At 35.2% G+C, this 26788-nt stretch overlaps 3 protein-coding genes and 1 pseudogene across 4 annotated transcripts in view; 2 read left to right on the top strand and 2 right to left on the bottom strand.

Moving 5' to 3' along the window:
- Nucleotides 1-26788, top strand: part of LOC131437314 (sodium-dependent transporter bedraggled) — a 279011-nt gene that overhangs the window by 57497 nt on the left and 194726 nt on the right. The window lies entirely within an intron of this gene.
- Nucleotides 5289-7097, bottom strand: LOC131437328 (cytochrome P450 9e2-like). Its single transcript, XM_058606602.1, has 2 exons — nt 6818-7097; nt 5289-6755 (listed from the first exon to the last, which is right to left on the bottom strand). The coding sequence occupies exons 1-2, from the start codon at nt 7027-7029 to the stop codon at nt 5351-5353; spliced, it is 1617 nt and encodes a 538-aa protein (XP_058462585.1). The 5' UTR covers nt 7030-7097; the 3' UTR covers nt 5289-5350.
- Nucleotides 12108-13969, bottom strand: LOC131437331 (probable cytochrome P450 9f2; annotated as a pseudogene).
- On the top strand, nt 23363-25248 carry LOC131437320 (cytochrome P450 9e2-like). Its single transcript, XM_058606593.1, has 2 exons — nt 23363-23690; nt 23753-25248. Exons 1-2 carry the CDS (start codon nt 23479-23481, stop codon nt 25164-25166), a joined length of 1626 nt encoding a protein of 541 aa, XP_058462576.1. The 5' UTR covers nt 23363-23478; the 3' UTR covers nt 25167-25248.

Here is a 26788-nt window from a genome sequence, read left to right as displayed (position 1 = left end):
GAGACTTTTTACTATGATCGTAAATATCTCGAAATTCAAAGCGATGACCTATATATTTTTATACATCATTCGATTGCTAGTGATACCAGCTACATTTTTCGCCCAACTACCTTTCCTGCACAATCAAAAGAAAACATTAAACAATCGATGAATTTATAAATATATATGAATTTTTCAATTTTTTTCACATGTTTGTATATAACTCAAAAATTAAAGCGATGACATGTACATTTTTTTGATTCAGAATATTGGAATCATTACCAGAAACAATGTATTGATGATCAAAATTATATATCCGTTCAAAGAATCTCAAGAAATTTGGTACAAATACAGAGAATTTCTATTATTGGAAAAATTTTGCCAAAAAAAAAAACAAATCAAAACTTTGAAATTTTATGACTATTATTTTTTTATTATTTTAGTTGGAAATTTATTATGAACAAAATTTACAAAAAAACTGAAACTTGGATTTCACTGAAAATCTTAAAAATTTTGGTAAATATACCTAAACTCTAAAAATAATAATGTTTTTGTATTGGACAAAAGATCTAAACAATTTTTATGCACAACCCAAACAGAATTGTTAACTACTAAAATTAGGTTTTTTTGTTTTAGGTTTCCCGTAAAATCTCAGAAAATCGGTAGAAGATCGGAAATTTCAAAATTTCTGATATATATTGCGTTTCAACGTTTCTGCAAATCAAAGTGAAAATATTGGAATCCGTTTTGATTTCATCTGTTTCAAAGAGACGTAGAATTTGTTTCTATTAATAAAATAAATTTTGTGACAACACGAAAATTTTAAATTATTTCAATGGCTTTGTACAAAAAGAAATAGAACGTAAATTTATACGAATTCCATATACTAACCAATGATCAAAAAAACCAACTAAAATTAAAAAAAAAAATATTGCTTGATGTTTTACTAGCAATTAAGAACTAAAAAATATATCTTAAATTTTCCGCTATCCTAAACGACATCAATTATAATCGATAGAATATTAGAATTTAAATATCACAAACTTAGAATTATTTCGGAATATATAGAATTCTAAAATTATTTGAATTTTTTATTAGTAAACAATTTAGAAAAAGTAGAATTCTGAATTTAGCACAAAAATCATACGAAATTAAGTAAAACTTGTTTTTTTCCACCTAGTTGTGTAATGATGCCTTTCTCATATCTCTCTTATTCTCATATAAAAATATATTCTTCAAACAGTTTTGTTTGATTTTTGAAAAACATGAAAGCTAGTGCATGAACTAGTGTAACCTACAAATTGAAACAGTTCTCAAATCGGTTAGGCCATCTTTCTCAGTGAAGTGAGTTCCACTATTTCAAGTACTTGTGAAACTGGAATCGCCCCGAATATTGGCTTTGCAGCAGTCTTTGCGATTAGCACCTACCAACCAATCTATTCGCAGCTTAAAGTTGTCTTCGTCTCGAAAAACAACCTCTTCGTTTGAATGCTTTTTACTGAATGAAACCCTGCACCTATGTTATCAGAACTAATTGGCTCAAGTGGCATGTTCCCCTAGTTATTTGGAGATTCGTGCCTTGCGTAGCTTCTCATCAACTTCCTGATAGGAAGGGAAGGATAAAAGGAACATGGAAGGGAATTGAGAATTGGATGAAATGGGAAAACAGCACAAAACATAAAGAAATAAGTCGTCCTGCATCCCCGAAAGGATGCTGAACGATCTGCAGGTGCCAAAATGCACGGTTGATAGAACCTCCAACCACCGAGAAGCGTTAGAGATTTTACAAAAGCGACACCATTCTGCATTCCCCGAAGAATGCAGAACGATTTCTTCCCGAATATGCACTTGAATTGATTTGACACTTTAGAAGACAAAAATACCTTATATAGCTAATAAATGACTGATACGAATATTTTTCAATGAAATAATCCAATGTATGAACATAATTTAAAAAAATTTTAAAAAATATCTCCTCCGCCTTTTTTTATAAACATGCTCGAAAATATTTTTTGTCAAATACAAGAAACAGATTTTTTTCGTTTTCCTCAATGTTAGATATAGCAGTTTAAAAATAACCTGTTTTTGAACTAGTTTTGCTCATAACTTCGGTTTCGAAAACGCTACCTGAACACGCCAGTCATTAAAAAATTGGTTTTAACAAACTCTAAAAGATGTTCAAAGATACCTATACGAAAAGCGAAAAATATAAATGCTAGAACAAAAAATCTGATTTTTTGAGGAACACCCTAAGTTGCTCTTTAAAAATAGCTGTAACACTAAAACCGTTGCAGATACTACTATGATGTCCTCAGCAAAGCTGCTCGATATAAGTTTATCTACAGTTTTGCCGAAAAATGCAGTCCTCTATCTCAATACATCCGGAAAATAAGTTTTGGATCACCTTAATAATAAGAGCCACCCTAATACCATGTACATCGACATATGGTTTATCTTCACTGATCATTTGTTTTGAAGGCATCATAGCTCTAAAGTATAAGGTTAAGCCACAAATGTTTTTGTCCCCCTAAATTGTGGATCCGGACCACTGTGCAATGCAATTTAACTCGGAAATTTTAAAATTTCCGATCTTTCATCTATTTTTTGAGATTCTACGGCAAACCTACAACAAAACCAGAATTTTAGTAGTTATCAAATGCGTTTGTGTTGTGCATAAAAATTGTTTAGATCGTTTGTCCAATACAAAAATATTTTAAGAGTTTTAGGTTATTTCCTAAAAATTTTAAAATTTTCAGTGAAATCCAAGTTTCAGTTTTTTTTTGTAAATTTTGTTTATAATAAATTTCCAACTAAAATAATAAAAAAATATATGTCATGAAATTTAAAAGTTTTGATTTCATGTTCTTTGGCAAAATTTTCCCAATAACACAAATTCTCTGTATTTGTACCAAATTTCTTGAGATTCTTTGAACGGATATATAATTTTGATCATCAATACATTGTTTCTGGTAATGATTTCAATATTTTGAATCAAAATATGTACATGTCATTGCTTTAATTTTCGAGTTATATACAAACATGTGAAAAAAAATGAAAAATTCATATATATTTATAAATTCATCGATTTCTCAATGTTTTCTTTTGATTGTGTAGGAATGGTAATTGAGCGAAAATTGTAGCTGGTATCACTAGCAATCGAATGATGTATAAAAATATATAGGTCATTGCTTTGAATTTCGAGATATTTCCGATCATAGTAAAAAGTCTCATCTTTTCTTAGGTCATCTATCTACAGTTTTCATTATAACTTTGGGTAGATAAACCTATTTTTCGGTTTTTTCAATGCATTTTATTTCTGGAAGTATTACCTTTCCAATGGTGAACAAATTTTGAAGATCGGTTGACTAACAACAAAGTTATGACTCGGTAAAGTTGAAGTTCTCAATATCCGATTCGCGATGCAGGTGCCGCATGAATGCAGATAGGGCACGTTTTGAGCTCGAAAAAAAACTTGGAACGGGAAAAATCTGATTTTCATTAGTTTTTCCTAAAAGATTGCCAATAACGATATACTTAAAATAATCTACAAACTTCACAAAATTCGAGGGTGAAAAATTTATCGAAATTGGTCAAGTAACAACTGAGCTATGATAGTTCAAAATTACCGTTCCAACTTTTTTTGAGGCTTGGTGCTTCGCGTAACTTTTTTAGGCTTGGTATTAGGAGTGTTAAAGCAGTTCAAATTGAACTGCCATCTCACGTCTAGCAGTTCAATTTAAACCGCTAGCTTAGCACTGATGATCCGAAGGCAAAACGCGAAGAAATAGAAGCAAAATATGTGCTTTTGCTCAAACCAACAAATCTCTGAATGTTCGATAGGAATTGGCTTTTAGTGCATTGACATGAAGGTTATGACATGAAATTTTTTGAGAGAATAAGTAAAATGTGAAACCATCATGGCTCCAACACAAAGTGACTTGCGGAAATTTTTTGACGTGGACCAAAAGTAGCAAAATTCGAAGTGCAATCTACATGGCAAGAAATATGCTTATGTTGGTGGTACAACAAATTTATGAATTGATACTTACAGGTATCGATACTTTATTGCCTTGTGATACCTTGTATCGATATCCACAATTTCGGTATCCCGATACCCTAGGTATCGATACTTCGCCTTCCGAGTACCATCCCTACAATTTGAAAAACAGACGAATGGGTAATATCAAACACATAACTGGATTGATGTGAATAAAACATTGAGCTTCTTCGTCGTTAAACTAGGGTTAGTGCATTTTTCTCAGTTCGCTTCCGTCAGTGCTAATGCGTCATTTTTGCAATAAAAAATCGTGCTATATTTTAAAGTGACATTTCTCGATGAACATTAGAGAAGGTCCCAAGTGCAAGTGACAGTTTCTCTTGGTTTACTCTCTCTTTCAATTATTACGGCAAATTACAGTAATTTCCAACAAATTCTACAGTGCATATCGAAAGTTGATGGTTTTTGCTATAATCCTATGTGAAGTGTTAGATGGGAAGGTTGCTGATTGGACCGTAATACTCGAAAGAGAAAGTAAACAAAGAGAAACTGTCATTTGCACTTAGGACCTTTTCTCGTGTTTGTCTTCATTTATTTATATTACAAATTACAGCTATGGCAACGATGCCCCCATACATCTCAGCTCATTCATTCATATCCTAGACTAAAACCATTAGTTAGAGTGAGAACTACTGTCTCTGTTCGGTCCATTGGCTTGAAGGGTAAGATGAAAATAGCTGCACTCGCTTCGAGTTTTCGCATCGGTATAACGTAAGTAATGCACAATTGTCGAATTATTTCTTTCTGCAATATTGCATTGCATAGAGACGAAACGAAAATATTCTATCCGATTTTATCACAATCCGTTGATTTAATGTCGAATGCGAGGCTAAATCTATTATTCTCTCTGTATCAAAAATAAACATCTAAGATGGTTATTATGTTTATGTTTGTTAATCCTTTCTCAACTTTCCGGCTCAACTTACTCAACTTAACGACTTTGAACTAATGTAACAATAAACTGAAACTACAAAAAAAAATTGTTAAGGATGGGATTCCAAAGTGCTTATTGATACCTTTATTAATGAACGATAGATTTTATAAATATTCAAACTTCAAATCAACAATTGCCTTCGTCAAAATCGCAGTCGTCAAAATCACATTAATATCCATTATAAACTTTTCCAGTATTAAAAAAAGTTAGAAAATAATACTGTTACTAAAAATGATGAGCGAAGTACACAGTTTGATATCTTACAAAATCAGAAGCTTGATTAATAATCACGCTGAAAATTAATGTTCAAATACAAAATTACGTTATCATATAACATCTACCAATCTTTATTTGGGAATGGATTACAAGCTATGCGCAAACTACTTATCGTCTCGTAATTGAAGTGTCATGTGCATTCCATTCTCTGCCTGTAAGTTGGTAAATCCCTTCTTCAGTTTCAACGGAATTTGTGTGTTCGGGCTTCTTTTGAACGAAAACTTCAGCATCAAGTAGTAAACAATTGCTTTGATTTCCATCAACGCAAATCGTGATCCTATGCAATTTCGTGGACCGATTCCGAACGGCAGGTAGGCTCCCATGTTGATGTTTCCCTTATTCTCGTCATTAAACCGTTCCGGATCAAATCGTTCGGGATTTGGATAATACTGTGGGTCGTGGTGCAAACCTTGAGCGGGTACCCAAACACAAGTGCCTTTGTCTATGGTGAACCGCAATCCTTCACCATCATCCAAAGTGTAATCACGCACGCAAAGCCTGTCAATAGCTGGTGCTGGTGGCCATATTCGTAGTGATTCAGACACTACCATATCCAGATATTTCATTTTCTGTAATACCTCGTATGTTAGAGGACCTCCACCAAGAGACTTATTTGTCTGATCAATTTCATCCTTTAAAGTTTTTTGGATATCGGGATTTCGAATTAACTCATAAATCAAAAACGTTGCACTAGTCGATACAGTATCAAATCCACCAACAAAGAAAATGAGACATTGTGCGATCATTTCCGTCTCAGTCATCGGTGTCGAAACCTCAATCTTTCCAACATCCGATTCTTGTACCGTAGCAAACCCTTCAGACATTTCAGTTTCCTGGTGATGCTTCAAAGTTCCCTTTTTAGCTTGGAGCAACAAATCGATCATATCATGCCGAACGATTCCCTGACTTTCACGAGTTTTCACAGTATCTTTTATGATTTCGGAGAAATAGATTGCTTGTTCACGATCAATCAAATCCAAACCTAGGCGTCCAACAACTTTTGGAAACCAACGGAAAGCAAATACCTTAATCACAGTGCTTATCTTTCCAAACGCCAGCATTTTCTTCGCCTGCCGAATAAATTCGCTGTCTTGATTTTTGAATGAATCCAGTTTTAAACCAAAAGCACATGATGCAATCACATCCATTCCCAGGCGTGACAGGATATCTTTGACCTCTACTTCCTTCGTTCCGGAAGTCTTTCCCAGTTCAGTTTCGTAGAACTCAACCATCGTTTCTATGCAGTTTGTCATTAGGTGGAACATCTGTCGCATCTTACTTCCGGTAAAAGCAGGACTCAAAGTCGCCCGCATATCCCGCCATCGTTGGCCGTTCATCGAAAACAGTGACTTCCCGAACAGAGCATGTGGACTGTCGATTTCCTCGCTGTTTCCAAAAATCGGCCGATGATCAACAAAATGATCAAAGTCTTTTACACCAATCCGCTTAATTAGTTCTGGATCGCGAACGACGAACATGGGCGTGGTGGTATCGAACAGTCCCAGAACTCTGCGATTGAAAAGTAACAAAATTGATAAAAATAGCTTTCATACAAATATTCGATAGCTTACTTTACACTTGGAAACTTGTTATAGATTGACATTATGAAATCCGGAAAAGTAACTCGTTTCAGCAACAACGGCCCCGACGATCCCAACAGAGGCTTCGCCACCAGCGAAGGTATCGGTTTATCGTGAAAATAATCATTATTTTTGGTAATCAAATGGTAAAGATAGGCGAGAACAGCGATCACCCCCGTGAGTAGGAGTAAATTTACTTCCATTCTGAGCGGCGCACAATTCGTGACTGGTTGGCTAGAAATCACGTTCGATACATTATCACTCACCAGGCAGTAGGAGCTTCTTTTTCTATTTGCCTTTTTAGGCACTTAAGTGTGCCTTTTGTTGAACCGTCTACCCGTATATATCAATTGGTGAACGATTGTATATTAGGGTGGGACAAGGTTATATGAAAAAAAGATGAAAAGGTTTATTTTTTCGTTCCACCAAATGTTTCGTGTTCCTTTTGGGTCCCACAAGCACCATGCAAAATTTTAGCTTGAACTGAGAGACTATATTTTCGCGCCCGAGGTTTAAAGTTTATATGGGATTTAGTATGGAGAAATTTGCTTTTGATAAAAAAAATCGACTATCAACCTATAAACTCTAAAAATCAGTGCATGTGTTATTTTCGTAGGATATTCATCGAGGAGGAAAACTTGCGAAGACCGCAAAACGATACGAGATTTGTAGAAAAAGTTATTAAAGAAAAACCGACACAAAGTCCGAACAATAGCTCTCTCCTTAATATATCTAGCATCACTGCTGTGCTGCTAGTGCTGGTAATATGATTTTGCTTTCTTCTATTATGCTATAACGGTGGATGAGAGTTGTTTGATGTCTTAACGATAGCTACTCAGCTTAGTACGAAGATTTTTTTCCAGTGACAAGCCATGTTCCAAAACTCATTGTAAAAACTCAAAAAAGTCTAACAGTGCCACCATTAGCAAGCCATCGTTCGGACTTTGTGTCGGTTTTCCTTTAGTAACTTTTTTTACAAATGTTGGATTGTTTTGAAGTCTTCGAAGTTTTTCTTCCTCGTTAAATTTTCTACAGAAATTACATATAAACTTTAAACCTCGGGTGCGAAAATATAGTTTCTCAGATCAAGCTAAAATTTTGCATGGTGCTTCTAGGACCCAAAAGGAACACGAAAAGTTTAGTGGAGCTGAAATCAATATTTTGTCCCACCCTATTGTATATACCTACTCGAACATTTCCTTAATTTTACCAATGACGATTCGACGCTGTTATTGTAAATATTTATTTACTTGACCATGTATTTGCAGATGATTCACAAATTATTTGTTATCTGGCTTCGACTATCTGAATGCACTCAGTGTCAATTTTTATGTTGTTGACATATAATCCCAGACATGTAGATAGTATATATTACCTTAAGGTTAAAGAACTCAGTTGATTAAGTTTTAGGGCTCAATTAAACGAAAAACTTTTCTGATGTATCAGAACACAATGTTCTCAGACGAGTTTTAAATAACTTAAAATAGTTCCTTCTTCTCAATAAATCACAACTTTAAATTTTCAGAACTTTTATTTTAGATGTTTCATGTGATCGTATTCGATCTATTCTATATACCTCGAAGCAGGGCCATGGAGAGGAAATTCGGAGTCGGGTGACTGCTATATTACGCCCCCCTACTTTGAGAATAAGAAAAAACTAATTCATGTGATGTGTATTTAATGTTTTTTCATTGGGGAACCGGTATAAAAATTCTGGGTTTTATTATTATTAATCGAGCTACATTCATATTCTATTCATATAGATCAAAAGGTACACCGTTGACATTATGTAGCGATAAACGAAGTTCTATCTTCTCTGGTTATTAAAATTTGGAGGCATGAGAATATCTTCGAATTCAGAGATTTCTAAACACATTAATTTAACATAATTCACATACCAAATTTGTCTTTATTTTTAAAGCAAAGTCTTCGCATTACATTCCTTTTGTGGAATTTGGCCGTTCTGTTTCAACAGACTTCGCAGCCCATTCTTAGCGTACAGAATCATTGCATGGCTAGTACAATGGATCCTACTGACACTAAGAATCCTTCCAGGTCGGGGCTCGAACATACGACAAGTGGCTTTTATGACCAGCATCCTATGCATTGAACCGCCAACCCGGGCAACTTTATTTTCAACATTTTTTATTATGAAGAATAAAATACAATCTTAAATCTTCGAATTTCCCAGCGTTTTGAAAAATTTCGGATCCGGAGAAATTCCCTCTTTTCCCCCCCCTCTCAGTGGCCCTTCTTCCTACGAGTGTATTAATCTTTTGGCAACATAGTCCACGTCTCGTGGGTTCACTTATGCACTGGATATTATTGTATGAAGGAATCTGCTCTGCTGCTTCCATTTAGTCCTCTGTTCAGTGACCAATATAATATCAAGTTTTATGAATGAATTAGATTGGCTCTTCGAAAAGTATTCCAGCTTACATCTGCAATTCCTTCGACTCGACTAAAACTATCAACTTCAGCAGTAATTTAAATTTAAATTAGTCAATAAACAAATACAAATTTATTAAGTTCATTCGATTCAAATTAAATTACCCGTAACATAAAATGTTTAGTCCAATGAATCATTATTTTTTTATTTATTTTTGTTGTTCCTGCAAAACCATAAAACGGTTATATATGAATTAAGACATAGAATAAATCCTTGCTGACAAATTTCAGGCCAATCCATGCAAATTAATTATTTGATCGTAATTGAAGTGTGATATGCGTTCCCTTCTCGGCCAGTGTAGTGATAAATCCCTTCTTCAGTTTTAACGGAATCTGCTTTTTTTCGGTTTTCGTTGATCAAAAATTTCATTAACAAATAGTACACGATGGCTTTAATTCCATCAACGCAAATTGAGATCCCATGCAATTTCGCGGACCAATTCCGAACGCAAATAGGTCCCCAAATTGATCTTTACTTTGTTCTCATTATTGAACCGCTCTGGATCAAATCATTCCGAAATTGGATAGTACTTTGGATCGTGATGTAAACCTTGTACCGGAATTCTAACACAAGTGCCTTGCCCGATGGTGAACCGAAATCCTTCGCCATCATCCAGTGTGTAATTTCGAACACAAAGTCTATCAATAGCAGAAACTCGTGGCCATATTCGTAGTGTTTCCGAAACTATCATATCAAGATACTTCATTTTCTGTAATGCATCGTACGTTAAAGTTTTTCCGCCAAGAGCCTTGTGTGTCTGTTGAACTTCTTCGAATTAAGTATTCTGGATTCCAGGATTACGAATCAACTCGTATATCAGAAAGGTTGCTGTGGCTGAGCCCTTCCGACATCAGATTATTGTACTGTGTCAAACCCTTCATCAATTCAGTTTCCTGGTGATGATTTAAAGTTCCCTTTCTAGCTTGAAGCAGTACGATTCTCTGCTTTCTCGATTTTTTATGGTCCTCTTGATGATTTCAGAAAAATAGATAGCTTGCTCACGATCAATTAAATCCAATCCTAGACACCCAACAACTTTTGGAAAGCAAAGATCTTCGCTATCCTGATCTTTGAACGAATCCAACTTCAGTCCATAAGTACATGACGCACTCTGCGGTAAAGTAAAAAAAAAAATTACAAGTAACTTCACTTCTATTCAATAGCTTACTTCACGTTCGGAAACTTGTTATAGATCGATAATATGAAATCCGGAAAAGTGACTTGTTTCAGCAACAACGGCCCCAAAGATCCTAACATTTTTTATAAACAGATGGTAAAAATAGGCGAGAACAGCGATCACCACCGCGAGCTGGAGCCAATTTACTTCTATTCTGAACGACATAGCACTCGTGACTAGATAAATAAGCAATTTATTATCACTCACTAGGCTACCATAACTTTTATTTTAATTTGATATTCAAGATCTTGAGTGCGATCCCGGCGCATATATCAATTGATGATGTGTTTTTATTTTTGTTTCGACAGATTTCTCGGTTTATTCTGAATGTACCACCGTACTAACTCTAAAAACCAATTATGTGAGTTACCTACTTCTCCTAATGAACCGTGGGTCGCACTGAATTTATTCTAATTTAGCATGATGCAATCAAACTCTAAATTGAACGAAATTATCGTACCACTTTCTGTTAAAAGACGAATTCATGAAACTAGTTGACCAACGAAAAAAAAACTATTTTTTGGTGAAATGTGATAGCCAAAGCATTGAAATGCCAATGAAAAATGAAATAGAAACTACGACCAGGAGTTTCAACAATTTTAAAACATGGAAGCAGATATCCAGTATTCCAGTGTATCAACTCAATATATGGAACAATTTATAAATTATTCCATATATTAACACAAACTCCTGATGTTTGAAACAAAATTAGGAAAGAATGGATATTATTCAACCTGGAACAATCTCTTATATATATTATAGTATCAAATTTGTTACAAAAACAAAGTAAAATGCAATCGTTTAAGATTGTTTCAATATATCGATATTTGTATTTGTGAGTACATTTTATTTGTTCCGTCGGATTAGATTGCAATTGCAAAAAACCCAAATTAAACATTAAATCTTACGTTAACGCGTAGCTATAATATTTTTTTTTTTCATATTAAGTGAATTCACTATTACGACGGGCTTCCAAACTATATCCCCAAGATTGGTGTGCGATTTCGCATTTCTACCGGTTTTAAGGGTTCCTTTAGTTCCATAATACTCAAGTGTTACTCCATTTACTGCGAAAACCTATTCAGTTTTGAGACTAACGCGACCTACTATCTCTGCTAAACAGACGGGTATTTATTGGTTTTAAATTTTGCGATTGATGATATTGATAACCCTATTGAAAAGTATTCACTTTAAATTTCCAAGAAGATAGTTCCCAATTAACAAATTTTGTTACGGTGACCAGTTCGAAAATATGAGTATGTGGTATGTGAAGTCATATAACAAATTCAATGCAATAAAGTATCCATTGTACTTTGGCGACTTTGATAAACTTAGGATTAAACATTTAGCTCATGGCTCATATCCAAAATTCGATATCGAAATAAAATGTGAAGTCAGATATCTCATGCGGGTATCGTCAAGGTATAGGTGTTACCTGGAACCAATTTAAAAAAAAATCGACTCAGAGAGTATGGAACATACAAACTGTACCAGAGAGTCGAATAACTTTAAAAGATATTTTTCGCGACAATACAAGATCTACACGTTCCATGCATTTGACATTTGACATCAAAAAAATTTAAAAAAAATCCATCCCTTAATTCACATAAAAACCACATATGAAATTTCACATAAGAAATCAAATGAAAACCGAGTAAAAAAGACTTCAGTGTATTTTATCACTCAGTCCTTAACACTTGTAAAAATAATTTGCTCATTTTACAAATACAAATTAATTATCGACTCGTAATTTAAGTGTGATGTGTGTTCCCTTCTCGGCCATCAAATTAGTAAAACCCTTTTTCAGCTTCAGTGGAATCTGCGTTTTTTCGTTTCTATTGAACGAAAATTTCAGTAACAAATAGTATACGATGGCTTTAATTTCCATCAATGCAAATCGAGATCCTATGCAATTTCGGGGAACGGCAAGTAGGTTCCTAAATTGATCTTTGTTCTGTTCTCATCATTAAATCGCTCTGGATCAAATCTTTCCGGATTTGGAAAGTATTTTGGATCGTGATGTAAACCTTGTACCGGGATCCAAACTGAAGTGCCTTTGTCGATGGTAAACCGCAATCCTTCGCCATCATCTAGAGTGTAATCATGAACACAAAGTCTATCAATTGCTGGCGCTTGTGGCCATATTCGTAGTGATTCAGAAACTACCATATCCAGGTACTTCATTTTCTGTAATGCATCGTATGTTAAAGGACTCCCGCCAAGAGCCTTGTGTGTCTGTTGAACTTCTTCATATAAAGTTTGCTGGATTTCAGTGTTGCGGATTAATTCGTATATCAAAAAAGTTGCCGATGCTGAGACTGTGTCAAATCCCCCAAGTAGGAATAAGAAACACTGTGCGATCATTTCCGTCTCGGTCATTGGTGTTGAAACCTCAGCTTTTCCAACATCAGATTCTTGTACGGTGGCAAACCCTTCAAGCAATTCAGTTTCCTGGTGATGCTTCAAAGTTCCCTTTCTAGCTTGAAGTAGTAAATCGATCATATCATGCCGAACGATTCCCTTGCTTTCACGAGTTTTCACAGTATCTTTTATGATTGCGGAAAAATATACAGCCTGTTCTCGATCAATTAAATCTAATCCTAGGCTCCCAACAATTTTCGGAAACCAACGAAAGGCAAATATTTTAATCACAGTCCCTAGTTTGTCGAAGGCCAACATTTTCCTCGCCTGCCGTATGAATTCGCTATTCTGATCTTTGAACGAATCCAACTTCAGTCCATAAGCACATGATGCAATCACATCCATTGCCAACCTTGATAAAATATCTTTGAGTTCCACATCTTTTGAGCCCGTGGTTTTTCTCAGATCATTCTCGTAAAACTCAACTATCGCCTCTATGCAGTTTGTCATTAGGTAAAACATCTGTCGCATTTTACTTCCGGTGAAAGCAGGACTGAGCGTTGCCCGCATATCCCGCCACCGCTGGCCGTTCATTGAGAACAGTGACTTCCCGAACAGTGCATGTGGACTGTCGATTTCCTCACTGTATCCGAATAATGGTCGGTGATCAACAAAATGGTCGAAGTCTTTAACAGTAATTCGCTTGATTAGCTCCGGATCGCGAATGACGAACATTGGCACGGTGGTATCAAACATTCCCAGAACTCTGAGACAAATAAAAAAATAAATTACGAGTAATTACGCTTCCATTCAATAGCTTACTTCACATTCGGAAACTTGTTATAGACCGACATGATGAAGTCCGGAAAAGTGACTTGCTTCAGTAATAGTGACCCCGAAGATCCCAACAGTGGTTTCACCGCCAACGAAGGTATTGGTTTATTATGGAAGTAGTCATTATTTTTTGTTAAAAGATGATATAGATAGGTCAAAACGATGACCACCACCGCACACAGTAAAATATTCACATCCATTCTGGTCGAAGCTATGATCGGAACTGATTGGTATTTAACTGAAAACTGTTACAGAAAAGGTTCTGTTTCGGAAAATATTTCTACGCTCGAGTGTGTCTACTGCACGAGTAAATTGGCGAACAATTGTAAAAGCTTGCTCCGACATTGTTTAACCTTGCTGTGAAGTGATTTGTTGTCAGCATCAGTTGAGGAGTGATTGTGATCAATTTAAAAACTTCTACCTACCTAGCAGCGTATTTAGAACTTTCTCACCTGATTACGTATACATCATAAGGATTCTCACTCTTTCCAGATATACATAAACTACAAACAGACCCGTACCCAGGATTTCGTTTTGGGAGGGACCCAAAGAAAAAAAAATGTTACTGAATATTGCTTATGTCCTTATTTTAGATGTGCCTTTTACTGGTGTTTTTAACAGACACTTCAAACTTTTCCACTGGAACTGTTACTGTATTACATTTCTTTACGTTTACTGTCTTGTTATTTCTGTAACACATGTCTGAAATCTTCTAAATAATTATATATCTGTTTTTGATTTCGGGAGGGGCCAAGGCCCCTCGGGGGAGTCCGGGGTCTGGGTACGTGACTGACTATAAAAAAGGTAATTGTCATACAAAAACATATCGATAAATGGAAAAGTTGAATTTCATGAGAGTACTGTTTATTACAATTACAAACGACAGTTCTATCGGAACAGTATTAATCTATAATTTATAATAATACTCAAAAATGCTGATATTTTTCAATAAACTTTTAAGTCAATCAACTCAGGGCTTCCAGAACTAACAAATGGCGAATAATAATAGAAAATATACTTGATTGTTTTTACTTAGATGATGATAAGATAAGATAACAGACCATGAGACAAGCTGAATTAAATAAAGAAATTAGCCATCGCAGTACTAAACAGTCAACTGTCTGAAGTTTGATTCATAATGAGCCTCATCTTACTCAGTTACGTTATAGGCTTTCGGTACCTACTTTGAAATTTGTAATATCAGCAATAGAGTAGTAGACTCATGATAATGCAGAATTTTCAAAAAACAAGCAAAAACATCGCCACACAATTCATGCCTTTCAGTTAGGAAACAAGAAAAACTGTTATACAGATTAGAGATTTGGCGAGATTATACAAACTTTGCATGTGTTTGTAGGCGTATGAGACGAATTCGGTCTGCATTCATCGGTATATGATAAAGGCTGCAGTGATTTAATTCAAATGCAAATTTTACTTTTTGAACAGTGTTTTAAGACTCATTTGTCATTTCGATTTCGTTCTATGATGATAGATCGACGCAAATTCCATTCTTTCACAAACACTGATCGATAAAAACATCTAAAATATAAATTTCGCAATATATCTCAACTTTATCATGTAACCATGCAAGAATCAACGCTATCTTATCACGTTCGTCATTCCTTATATGGTTTATCTGTTTATCAATTGTTTACAAAATAATTATCGTGTCATAGCTATGAGACCTCTGTTTATTTTAGAGATAACACCATATCTCAACGAGATTTCGGAAATCTCAATTTTTTTACGTTCCAAATAGTCGATTTATTAGTTATTCTTTAGAGATAACATCAGACCTGAACATATCATGAATTTATAAGATATCTGTTTGAAAATTTTCTCTAGTGTTTCAGTTTTTGCCTTTCTCATATAGAAAGGTTATGCAATCACTGCGAAAACCGACTTTTGTGCGTATGTATGTATGTAACGTTTTTTGCACTAACTTTTCTCGGAGATGGCTTTCACAAACTTAGATATAAATGAAAGGTCTTGTGGCCCCATACAAAATTCCTGAATATTATTTGGATCCGACTTCCGGTTCTGGAATTATGGGGTAAAATGTGCAAAAAATTGTGAAAATAAGTGCACTAACTTTTTTCCGAGATGGCTGAACCGATTTTCACAAACTTAGATTCAAATGAAAGGTTTTGTGATCCCATACAAAATTCCTGAATATTATTTGGAACCGACTTCATATTCCGGAGTTATGGGGTAAAATGTGCTAAAAAATGAAAACATGTTTTCTAACTTTTCTCATAGATGGCGCGACCGATTTTCACAGATTTGAATTTTTGTGAATTTTTTAAATTATGAGGATTTTTATACGAATTTTGAAAATTATCCGGTTTGTGATGAGATTTTTTTAATCGGTACGTTGAAATCTCACCACAAATCTCCATGAAAATATTATCTGATGTGTCTGAGACAACTTTCATTTGATCTACTCTATTGCTAGACTTTGATATTTTTCGTCATTCTTATCGAGCTCATACATTTCTGCGCTTCCGTTTCGGTAGAGTCAACTTTCGTTAACTTTCGGACAACAAACGAACAGGTTGCTTAAATCAAAACAGAATTTCGAAACATTCTATGTCCGAAAATGCTCGGCCACGGTGTTCCTTCACATTGCGGTATAAAAGGCAATATCCGGAAGCTGTTTGAAGTCTGATCATGTATGCTTCGTCGTCCATTATGGTAAACGAAATTATTTGCAAAAACATGATGTAAAGTACTCTTCGTTGCACGACCTTGTACAGTGATATTTTGTTTGTCGTCACGGTTGGGCACCTTTTTCACTTTGTACGTCCTCAGTCCTTGCTTATGCTTTACGTTTTGTACGTATGAGTCTGGCATCTGAACTTTTCGAGCTATACTTCGCTCAGAAGGATTGAAATTTTTCACGATAATGGCTGTCCATTTGTCGGAAGCATACTTTTCTATTTGTTCCACTCTCAGCCTTCCGATTCACAGTCAAACGCTGGTCGAATAATTTGCAAATCCAAAACACTGTACTTTTCGGTACTTTAGTTTCTTGGTAAAATGGTGTCACGTACCCAGAGGGGGGGCTGGAAGGGCCCTGGTATCAAAAACATCTATAATTATTCAGAAGGTCTCAGACGAAATCCTGGGTACGCGCCTGGGTTTACCGCTAAATTCTGATAATTGATAATGGTTATAGTAGCACAAATCAATCTCCAGCATAAACGTACAGCAACTATGAATTTATCCAGACTTCTGCAAGAAGGTAAAGCTTCTATAGCTTTGGTTCAAGAACCATATTTCCAAAAGGAAAACTACTACGTTGGAAACTTGTTAAACCCAGTCTTCGTTTCCTTCAACAAGAGCGTTATGACCAATCCACGTGAAATGCCGCGAGCATGCATACTTGCAAATAGCGCTCTCGATGTTTCTCTCATATCGGAGCTCACAACTCGGGATGTTTGTGCTGTCACAGTTGGTATGACTATTGATGGCATAGACAGGAAATATGTCTATTGTTCGGTATATTTACCGCATAACCAACCTTCACCAAGCGATGACTTCAAAAAGGTTGTATCATACTGCAGCAAAAGTGATTTACCGCCTACAATCGGCAGTGACATCAATGCTCACCATATCATTTGGGCAGCACAGAAATATATTCGAGAGGCTCTGATTTGATACAATTTGTGAGCAGTAGAAACCTGCACATAGTCAATGCGGGAAATCGTCCAACTTTTTCGAGATCTGGAAGAGAGGAGGTTTTGGACGTAACTCTCTGCTCTGATAGAATTGCGCATGAGTTGGTAAATTGGCTCGTCTCCGATGAGCTCCAACCTTCGTTATCTGATCATAAGTACATCTTTTTTGATCATTCAAACGTTAAATTCGATATTGTCACATATCGTAATCCCAAATCTACAAACTGGGACCTCTATGAAGAGGGCTTGGATAATTGAACCCCCAATTGTTTTGGAAAATGTTGTCGACGAGAAAAACTCACTCATAGTTGCAGCATATGAAAAGGCTTGTCCACTTCGGAGTGTGCGAGCTACTAGAAAAACTCCTTGGTGGAATACTGAACTTGCTAGACTAAGGAAACTATGCAGAAGAGCTTGGAACCACCGACTCAGAGATGGGTCGTAGGCATTCGTATCGGCAAACCGATTCCGGCTGTTTTGGTTCCTGGTTTTCGATTAACGACAGGAGATAATAGTCATAAAAAAATAGATCTTATTCACTTTTCTCAACAGTGACAAAATTTACAGTTTGTTGTAAGTCAAACCTAAAGATTGTGGAATGGATATTCGCTTGTATTTTTCAATAAAACCGCTTCGGCGTTGCAACTGAAACAGCAATTTGTTTTCAATTGCCATAAGCATAAGCCACTGAAGCCTCTCCTGAAGGAGTGCATACAAGTTACCACAGAGCCATATGTGAAAGAGAGCAACAATTCTCAGAGCTGAGCTGAATAATACATTCTCTACTTGAATCTGTGCACGGAAACGACACTCACACAGCGACAAGCGATACATAAAATTTGTATATATATTATACATGAGATGTATGTAAATACACGCAATTTCGGTGCACAAGACAAAGTGCTCCAGGTCAAAGCATCACGGCAATGCGATACGGAAAGATCGTTTGGCTATTATTGCCCAGCAAGCAGCTTAGGGAAAATTTGTGCTTATTGTTCTGTGGACAGAATCGCTCATTATTTTATATTCGGTACTATCCGACATGCTTTCATCGAATAAATGGAGAATATGAAAAATAATTCAATGTGGATGCGGATGCAATCGATTGTTTCAATTTGATCGGTTGTGCAATGCACAAGGTGCACATGACGACCAGACGAAATTTTCCTAAAAAAGATTGTGTTTATCATAAAGCTGATTTTAATATTTCCTTGAATTTGAAATTATTTCAAAATAGATTTGGTACAGGTTTGATACTTCATTTTGATTTAAAAATCTTATGAAAAATGGTTTTGAAATATACTCTTAATGTGTTTGAGTTGGAATTTAGTGAGTTAAAAATTTTTATGCTAGATTTATGAAGTAACACTGAAGACTGCAATCTGATGAGAAAAGATAAAGTAATAAGGAGATTGAGAGTTTTCAGAAGTAAATATAGGAAACTAACGTGATATATGGAATTTTTATTGATTACCATTTAATTAACACAATTGATTTATTAATTAATTGGATATTTATCGTTCAGTATTACTACAAGTGCATTCAAAATATGAATAATGACGTTTTGAAAACCATTTCAATATTATAGTTACTTGTTAATGTATAGAAAACAATTACTGAACAATGCTGAATATAAATATGAATATGTTTTACTTATATAAATTTCAAAACTACCAAATTCATGAACATTTTTTTAATATGCTACAACTTTGATTTCGTGTTACTTGTATTTTGCCGAGATTTAAAAAAGATACGATGGTTCGTTCATTAAGAAGAAAATATCGTTTCTTGAGTTCAGCATCACTCGTCAATAGGGCATGTAGCAGTGAACAGTTATGGGATTTCGCACAGTACAACGATAGTTGATCATAGAACGGAATTCATCGTTGTATCATGATGCTTACGTGATTCAGGGTGGCAGGCATGTGATTTAATGGTGTACAGTGATTCCGATACCACATGTCTGTCATAAACATAAGAGACCATAAGCGATTTCTAGATTAGGCGAATTGCTACTTGGTGATCACTTTACCAAACAACGTGTATTATATGTACAAATCATCGTTTGAAGCCAACACTTACTGCTTAGGGAATAATCTCAGGATCTACTAACGAGAGTAATTATTTTGATCATATTAAATAGCCTCGTAGCACTTTAATTTGCTGTAACAAAGATTACAAAACAAAGCCTTGGTATTACATTCCCTCTCAGGAATTTGACCTTCCGTTTAAAAAGACTTCGCAGCCGATTCTTAGCATACAGAACCATTGAATGACTTGTGCTATGATCATATTGACACTAATAATCCTTACCGGTCGGGGCTCGAACATACGACAACTGGCTTATAAGACCAGTGCTTTATGCATTGAACCGTCAACCCGAGACAAACAAATATTACGTACCATATGAAAAGAAATGTTACACGTGGTACAAAAATTGCATGTCATTAATTGCAACGAATAAAAAAAAAGGATGCTGACATCATGATATTAATACAAATTACAACTACTCTGTAATATCTATTTAATTTGAATTGATATGCATTTCGTAGATGACGAAACGTCAAATGAAATAAAACAGTCATCTCAACACGACGATGAGTGCCACTACTTAGCACAAGCCTACATCCAATGCAATGGTTTGATACTGCACCCAATTAACTGTAGTCGATGGAACAGTGAAGGCTTCTATTTATGATTGATACACAAGCGGTTAAAGGTGGCATTTGTATGTATCTTTCTGGTCGCCAGTTAATAAAAAATGCTTGCTCATATACTCTTTAGATTTGCTGACTATAAGAATTCATTTAAAACTCCTACCCGACAAACAGAACATGAGCACTTGAATTACGTAGATAGATAGGAATAAATATTACAAGTCGTTATCATATTGTTATTGTACTCCTCCAGTCCGACTTAAGGAATCTGTACATTGAAGATATACAAAGCTCATTTATAGGGTGTCCCCGTAAGTCTAAGCTCGACTTGAAAACAACAATACGAGCTTCGCTTTTGAGCAAATCAAATTTTTGTTTCATTGCTCTGTTATCTATTGCAATTTACTTTTGTTCTTTGCTTTAGAACACACTGTTTGCAAAGGGGCACTCTACTGATTCCCTACAACTTCTTCCTGGACGCAAAAACAGAAAAAAATTTGTCTCTGTAAATTTAAATCAATGTATAACATTGACGCTAAGTGGCATTTTTAGCAACTTCTCATGGTAAAGGACCATGTGATGCACTCGGGGGTAATTTAAAGCGAATGGCACGACGTGAAAGCTTGGCTAAACTACATGAACACTCAATCACAACTGCAAAACAATTATATGAGCAGATATATGGGCAGAGCAGAGACGTCGAGAGGCATTCACGACCATGTCTTTTTGTTACGTGTCACAAGAAGAATATGAACGGGGTGTGACCGAGTGGAGTAGTGTTTATAAGGATTCCAGGCACACAGAAATACCATTCTTTCGTTCCGATTTCAGAAACCACGATCGTCACAAGACTGTATTCGAATGACGATGCACGTAGTACTCATACAATTTTCAAAAACTTAAAACATTAAATATAAATAAGAATTATGCATGTACATGTAATAATTGTAGATATAGCAAGCAAATAAACAATTCATGGAAACATAAAAAATGGTGCTATAATTAAATATCCAAGTATCTCAAGAACAGCTACTTTTAGAAAAAAAGATATCATGAACAAATGTATTGCTTTAACCTGTAGAATAATATTTTACTATTGAAATGATTATCTTTCAACGAGAACTTGAAATTTCGAATATATCTGTAAAATGTTTTAGCTGTAACTTTTTCAATTTTCAAAAGGCACGGATTGGATAGCCATCAATCTGTAGGTTTTAATAACAGCTTTAAAATAAAAATTACCACAAAAAATTAAAACCATGCTATTTAACTTTTTCGGATTATTTTTTAATTATTGAGAAAAAAATCAATAATTTTTTTCAGTGTATTTTTTTTTAGAGTGCCCAATCGATTCCCTACAACTTCTTCCTGAACGCCATTTTTGTACAATTAACGGTTTCCGATTTGAAAAAGGCAATTTTTGTGAAATGCAGAAATACATACGCCTTTTTTTAAAAATCAGTCGTGAGTCGTATAGACCTCTCAATCGGTTCAAAGCTTATGGTTTGCCATACTGAAGCCATGTCCAAATCGGAGAAGGTCGATTCAGATTTTTTCACTTTTTCGCCTACTCATTCCTGGAATTGCTCTACTGCTACCAACGTTATCGGCGAGCGATGGTGAACTCACGAAACAATATTTCCTTCTTCTGAGCATCACATAATAAACAACCATCGTTTTATTTTGAAAAAAAAATCTCGGTAAAATTCTAACAAGCAGCATAAAACTTATATACTTTATCAACGTATACATATATTCAAAAAGCAGTCAAACCAAGAAATGTTCATAAATTTGGTGAAGTTTTGAAAAACAGTTTGTTGAGATGAATTTAAAAACATAATGATATACATCGATAAACCGATTCTGTAATTATCCTGTTTATTGATGACTAATCGAAATTCCATTTATCACACTGGTCCCCTATATTCACTTCTGGAAGCTCTGAATCTTCTAATTATTTTGTCTTACATCATCAGGTTGAATGGTTGAATAGAAAGAAAACCTGTTTTAAATTGTTTAGAAAGAGTCTTATGTTGGGTATGAATAGAGAACAGCGAATCATGTCTTCAGTGTGGGTAAATTGTACCAAGTAACATATTTAATTTAATAAATACTTGTAGTATAAAATTTGATATGAGTGAAACTGTCATCCGATGAACACTCACTCACAAAACTAGTTTAATAATTCAGAGAGACATTGATTATATCTGTCATAAATCAGTTACTAGGAATATACTTCAAATCGCAAAAATTTTTGGTTTCTACACGGGTAACAATCCATTACCGGTACCATGATTAAAAATCATTAAATCATGAATCATGTCTATCATGAACAATAAGTCATGATTTCATGAGCAAAATTATTGGTATCATGCACAACGAAACATTTTTCATGAAAATTTTCATGATATCAATCATTTTGCTATTTCATGATTAAAAAATCATGATACCGGTAATAGATTTTTATCCGTGTATGTTATCGATCATTATGTGCGCAAAACTTGTCTGTCACCTCATCGTTCTGTACAGCGTTGTACAGGAAATTATTGTACGGAAATCACGTATCTGTCAGCGGAATTACAAACACCTTCCAATTATGATAACTGATTCAGCGAAACGTTCGCAATTGTTTTCGGGAATTTGCATTTTGGAAAAAACTAAATACACCGGCACTCACCGAATCACAGATATTTTTTTTCCATAAATACGTTTATTTCTTATGGAAATTTACATTAGTTTTTCTTCGCCGTAGCATCACTTTTACATAGAATTCTTATCCTGATACAAATCTAATATAGTCTCAACGATTTGAATTTAATATAACATAGGTCTTATTTTTTAAATATGATATTATTTGAACCAAACAATTAACTGCTATAAATTATAAAATAAGCAAAAATTTTCATACCTTTTTTTGATAATTTCATAAGCTATTTCGAGTTTGTTCGTATCAGCACATCATTTCTATTCAAATTTAGCTATTGGATGAACTAATGGACGCAGTTGGAGTTAGAACTAAGTCTTAAAAGGGTCAATTATTAAATTAAAACTCCAACTTTCTTTATGAAATGATAACGAAGTTTCATGTATGGAAAGTCACGATAAGCAAGAATTTCTAGAACTGGGACATTGGATAGTCTACCTCGGGTACGCAAAGAATTTATTATTTGAGACCTGACATCATAATACTCCTCGCATGTCCAAACGACATGATCAATATCGCGATTCTTCACAGATTTGAAAGTATACAATAATACAAATTAATCATTATTTGTTGAAACGTCAAAGACGCCTCTTTGACTTTCTAGGACATCCTATATTGCCCTAGTCATTGTTAAGTTCTTGCCCTTTTCAGAGGACGGGTTGATGAATAGTCTACTAATATTTGAATTTGTGTTATGCAACTCACATATCAAACGGACTAAAGTGCCACTTAATGCAAGCAAATAAATGTAGCCTAACAATCATTCCCAGTACGAAACAGCACCTGAAAGATGGAGGTCGATTTGGTTCATGTTCTAGCAGTAGTAACTATTATTGGCTGGTTCTATCATTGGCTGACAAAAAATCTGGACTATTTTCATGACAAGCCAATCCCGTCAATGGCAGTGAAACCGATCGTTGGTAGCACTGGCTCGATGCTTTTCAAGAAGACCTCATTCACGGAATTCATCAAGCGTGCTTATGATAAATTTGAAGGTGTAAAGTAAGTAAACTTATCTCGTTGTTCGCTCCAGTGAGAACGTCAATAAGATTACTTTTTTGTAGAGTGTTCGGTCTATTTGATGCAAACTTACCATTTTTTGTGATTCGTGACCCAGAGCTTATTAAGACCATTGGCATCAAAGATTTCGAATATTTCATAAATCACCGACCGATTTTTGGAAAAAATGATAGCGATCATCCGGATGTGATATTTGCGAAATCTTTGTTCGTACTTAACGACCAGAAATGGAAAAACATGCGAATTACACTCAGTCCAGCATTCACCGGTTCCAAAATGCGACAAATGTTTGAATTGATCGTCGATTGCTGCGAGAGTACGGCTTCTTTCTACCGTGACGAATGTAAGAGCACAAAGCTTCCGCTGGTGTACGAAATGAAGGATGTATTTTCGAGATTTGGCAATGATGTGATTGCATCCTGTGCCTTCGGAATGAAGATAGACTCATTCAGAAATCGAGAAAATCAATTTTTCTGTCATGGGAAAGACATGTTCAAGTTCAACACTGTTAAAGCAATGCTTCGTACATTCGGTTTTCGTTTTATTCCGACTATTATGAGCTATTTGGGTATCGATTTCATTGAACATAAACATAACGCATATTTTTCGGCGCTTATAAAAAACGCTGTCAACTTGCGAGAAACTCAAGGAATTTTTAGACCAGATATGGTTCATTTATTGATGCAAGCTAGAAAAGGCACACTGAAACACCAACACGAGAAATTTCAAAAAGAAGGATTCGCAACCGTTGAAGAATCTGATATGGGGAAAGGAGATACTTTGCATTCCATGACTGAGGTCGAAATGATAGCTCAATGTTTGATTTTCTTTCTAGCAGGATTCGACACGGTGTCTACGAATCTCACTTTCCTGTCGTATGAGCTTACTATTAATCCAGATGTTCAGAAAAAATTGTATGAGGAAATTGTGGCTACACATCGGTCTCTGAAAGGTAGTCCATTGAACTACGACACACTTCAGAAGATGCAATACATGGATATGGTAGTATGCGAATCACTGCGGATGTGGCCTCCTGTACCTGCAGTAGATCGCCTCTGCGTACGAAATTATGAACTGGACGATGGAGCAGGTCTAAAGTTTACCATCGAAAAAGGTACTGCGGTGTTCTTCCCAGTTCAAGGATTACACTACGATCCGAAGTATTTTCCAAACCCGGAGAAATTCGTGCCAGAACGTTTCAGTGATGAAAATAACGAAAACATTCGTCTTGGAACATATCTACCGTTTGGAATTGGACCTAGAAACTGTATTGCCTCTAGATTTGCCTTAATGGAAGTTAAGGCAATCATGTACCATATGCTCTTGCACTTTAGTTTCGAAAGAACGGAAAAAACACAGGTTCCATTGCAGCTTGCTAAAGGTTATATCGGATTACATTCTAAAGCCGGATTGTTTGTCGAACTTAAGCCACGATCCCATGTTACGGTTGGTGAATGAAAATAAGTAACTACACAGAAATTTAATTCAACAGATTCATTAAATAAAAACCTGTTTTAATCCACCTAGTGGTGTAATGATACCTTTCTCATATCAATCATACTATCATATATAATACTGTGGTATTCTTCAAAATAATTTTCTTCGATTCTTAAAAGAATAACCGAACTCGGTTTGTTCGACCGTCTACTGTTAAAAACTATCAATTGGAGAAGATTTGAGGTCGATTTAGAAAACTTTTTATGGTTTTTCGTCCTTTTCAGTGATGGTATAAAATTTTTTACATACTTTACCCTATATTTCTGGATCCAGAAGTCGGATGAAATATGGGACCACAGGACCATTCATATACCATTCGACTCAGTTCGTCGAGTACGCAAAATGTCTGTGAGTATGTGTGTGTGTATGTGTGTATGTAACGTTTTTGCCTTTCTCATATAGAAAGGTTATGCAATCACTGTGAAAACCGACTTTTGAACCGAGGCCCGGAGTGCAGAGTGTCATATACCATTCGACTCAGTTCGTCGAGTACGCAAAATGTCTGTGTGTGTGTATGTGTGTATATGTATGTGTGTGTATGTAACGTTTTATTGCACTAACTTTTCTCGGAGATGGCTGAACCGATTTTCATAAACTTAGATTCAAATGAAAGGTCTTGTGGTTCCATACAAAATTCCTGAATATTATTTGGATCCGACTTCCGGTTTCGGAATTATGGGGTAAAATGTGCAAAAAATTGTGAAAATAAGTGCACTAACTTTTCTCAGGGATGGCTGAACCGATTTTCACACACTAAGATTCAAATGAAAGGTCTTGAGGTCTGACTTCCGGTTCGGGAGTTATGGGGTAAAATGTGCAAAATAAAGAAAATATGTGTTCTAACTTTTCTCATAGATGGCGCGACCGATTTTCACAAACTTAGATTAAAATGGAAGATCCTGTGGTCCCATACGTAATCCCCGAATTTCATGCGGATCCGACTTCTGGATCCGGAAATATAGAGTAAAGTGGGTTAAAAATTGTATACCATCACTGAAAATGGGGAAAAACCTTAAAAAAAATTTAAATCGACCTCAAATCTTTTCCAATTGATAGTTTTTACCAGTAGACGGTCAAACAAACCGATTTCGATTATTCTTCTAAGAATCGCAGAAAATTATTTTGAAGAATACCACAGTATTATATATGATAGTATGATTGATATGAGAAAGGCATCATTACACCACTAGGTGGATTAAAACAGGTTTTTCTTTATAATTCCATTCGAATTATGCTATTATTATGTTTTTTCAAACGTTTGTAGAAACGACTTTACCCGATTTAAATGAAACGTTGTACATGTTTTCAGTATGTCAAACTATTTTGTACGAATAGTGAGACTGATTAGACTCTACACTAATCCTCAAAAAAGATTAATGAATTTTGTGCAGGCATTTTTTTCTGGAATCATTATAACTCGAAAATTATTATCTGTATAGAAATAGTGTATAACACATGAATCAATAAGTCCCGAGACTAACAATGAAAACAACATTTTTTTTATTCATCAACATAATCACCTTTTAGGGTGATACAATGGTTCCAACGTTTTTCCAATTTTTCAATACCATGTTTATAAAAAA

This window comes from Malaya genurostris, chromosome 3, assembly GCF_030247185.1.
Source record: "Malaya genurostris strain Urasoe2022 chromosome 3, Malgen_1.1, whole genome shotgun sequence".
NCBI lineage: Eukaryota > Metazoa > Arthropoda > Insecta > Diptera > Culicidae > Malaya > Malaya genurostris.
The sequence above is the reverse complement of the archived record's forward strand: the minus strand, read 5'-3'. Positions and strand labels throughout refer to the sequence as shown.

Excerpts from the sequence above, each read along its gene's own strand:
- LOC131437328 (XM_058606602.1), bottom strand. The coding sequence starts at position 7,029 with ATGGAAGTAAATTTACTCCTACTCACGGGGGTGATCGCTGTTCTCGCC. Across the intron at positions 6,756-6,817 it reads AACAAGTTTCCAAGTGTAAA|AGTTCTGGGACTGTTCGATA; the intron begins GTAAGCTATCGA and ends TTTCAATCGCAG.
- LOC131437320 (XM_058606593.1), top strand. The coding sequence starts at position 23,479 with ATGGAGGTCGATTTGGTTCATGTTCTAGCAGTAGTAACTATTATTGGC. Across the intron at positions 23,691-23,752 it reads GATAAATTTGAAGGTGTAAA|AGTGTTCGGTCTATTTGATG; the intron begins GTAAGTAAACTT and ends ACTTTTTTGTAG.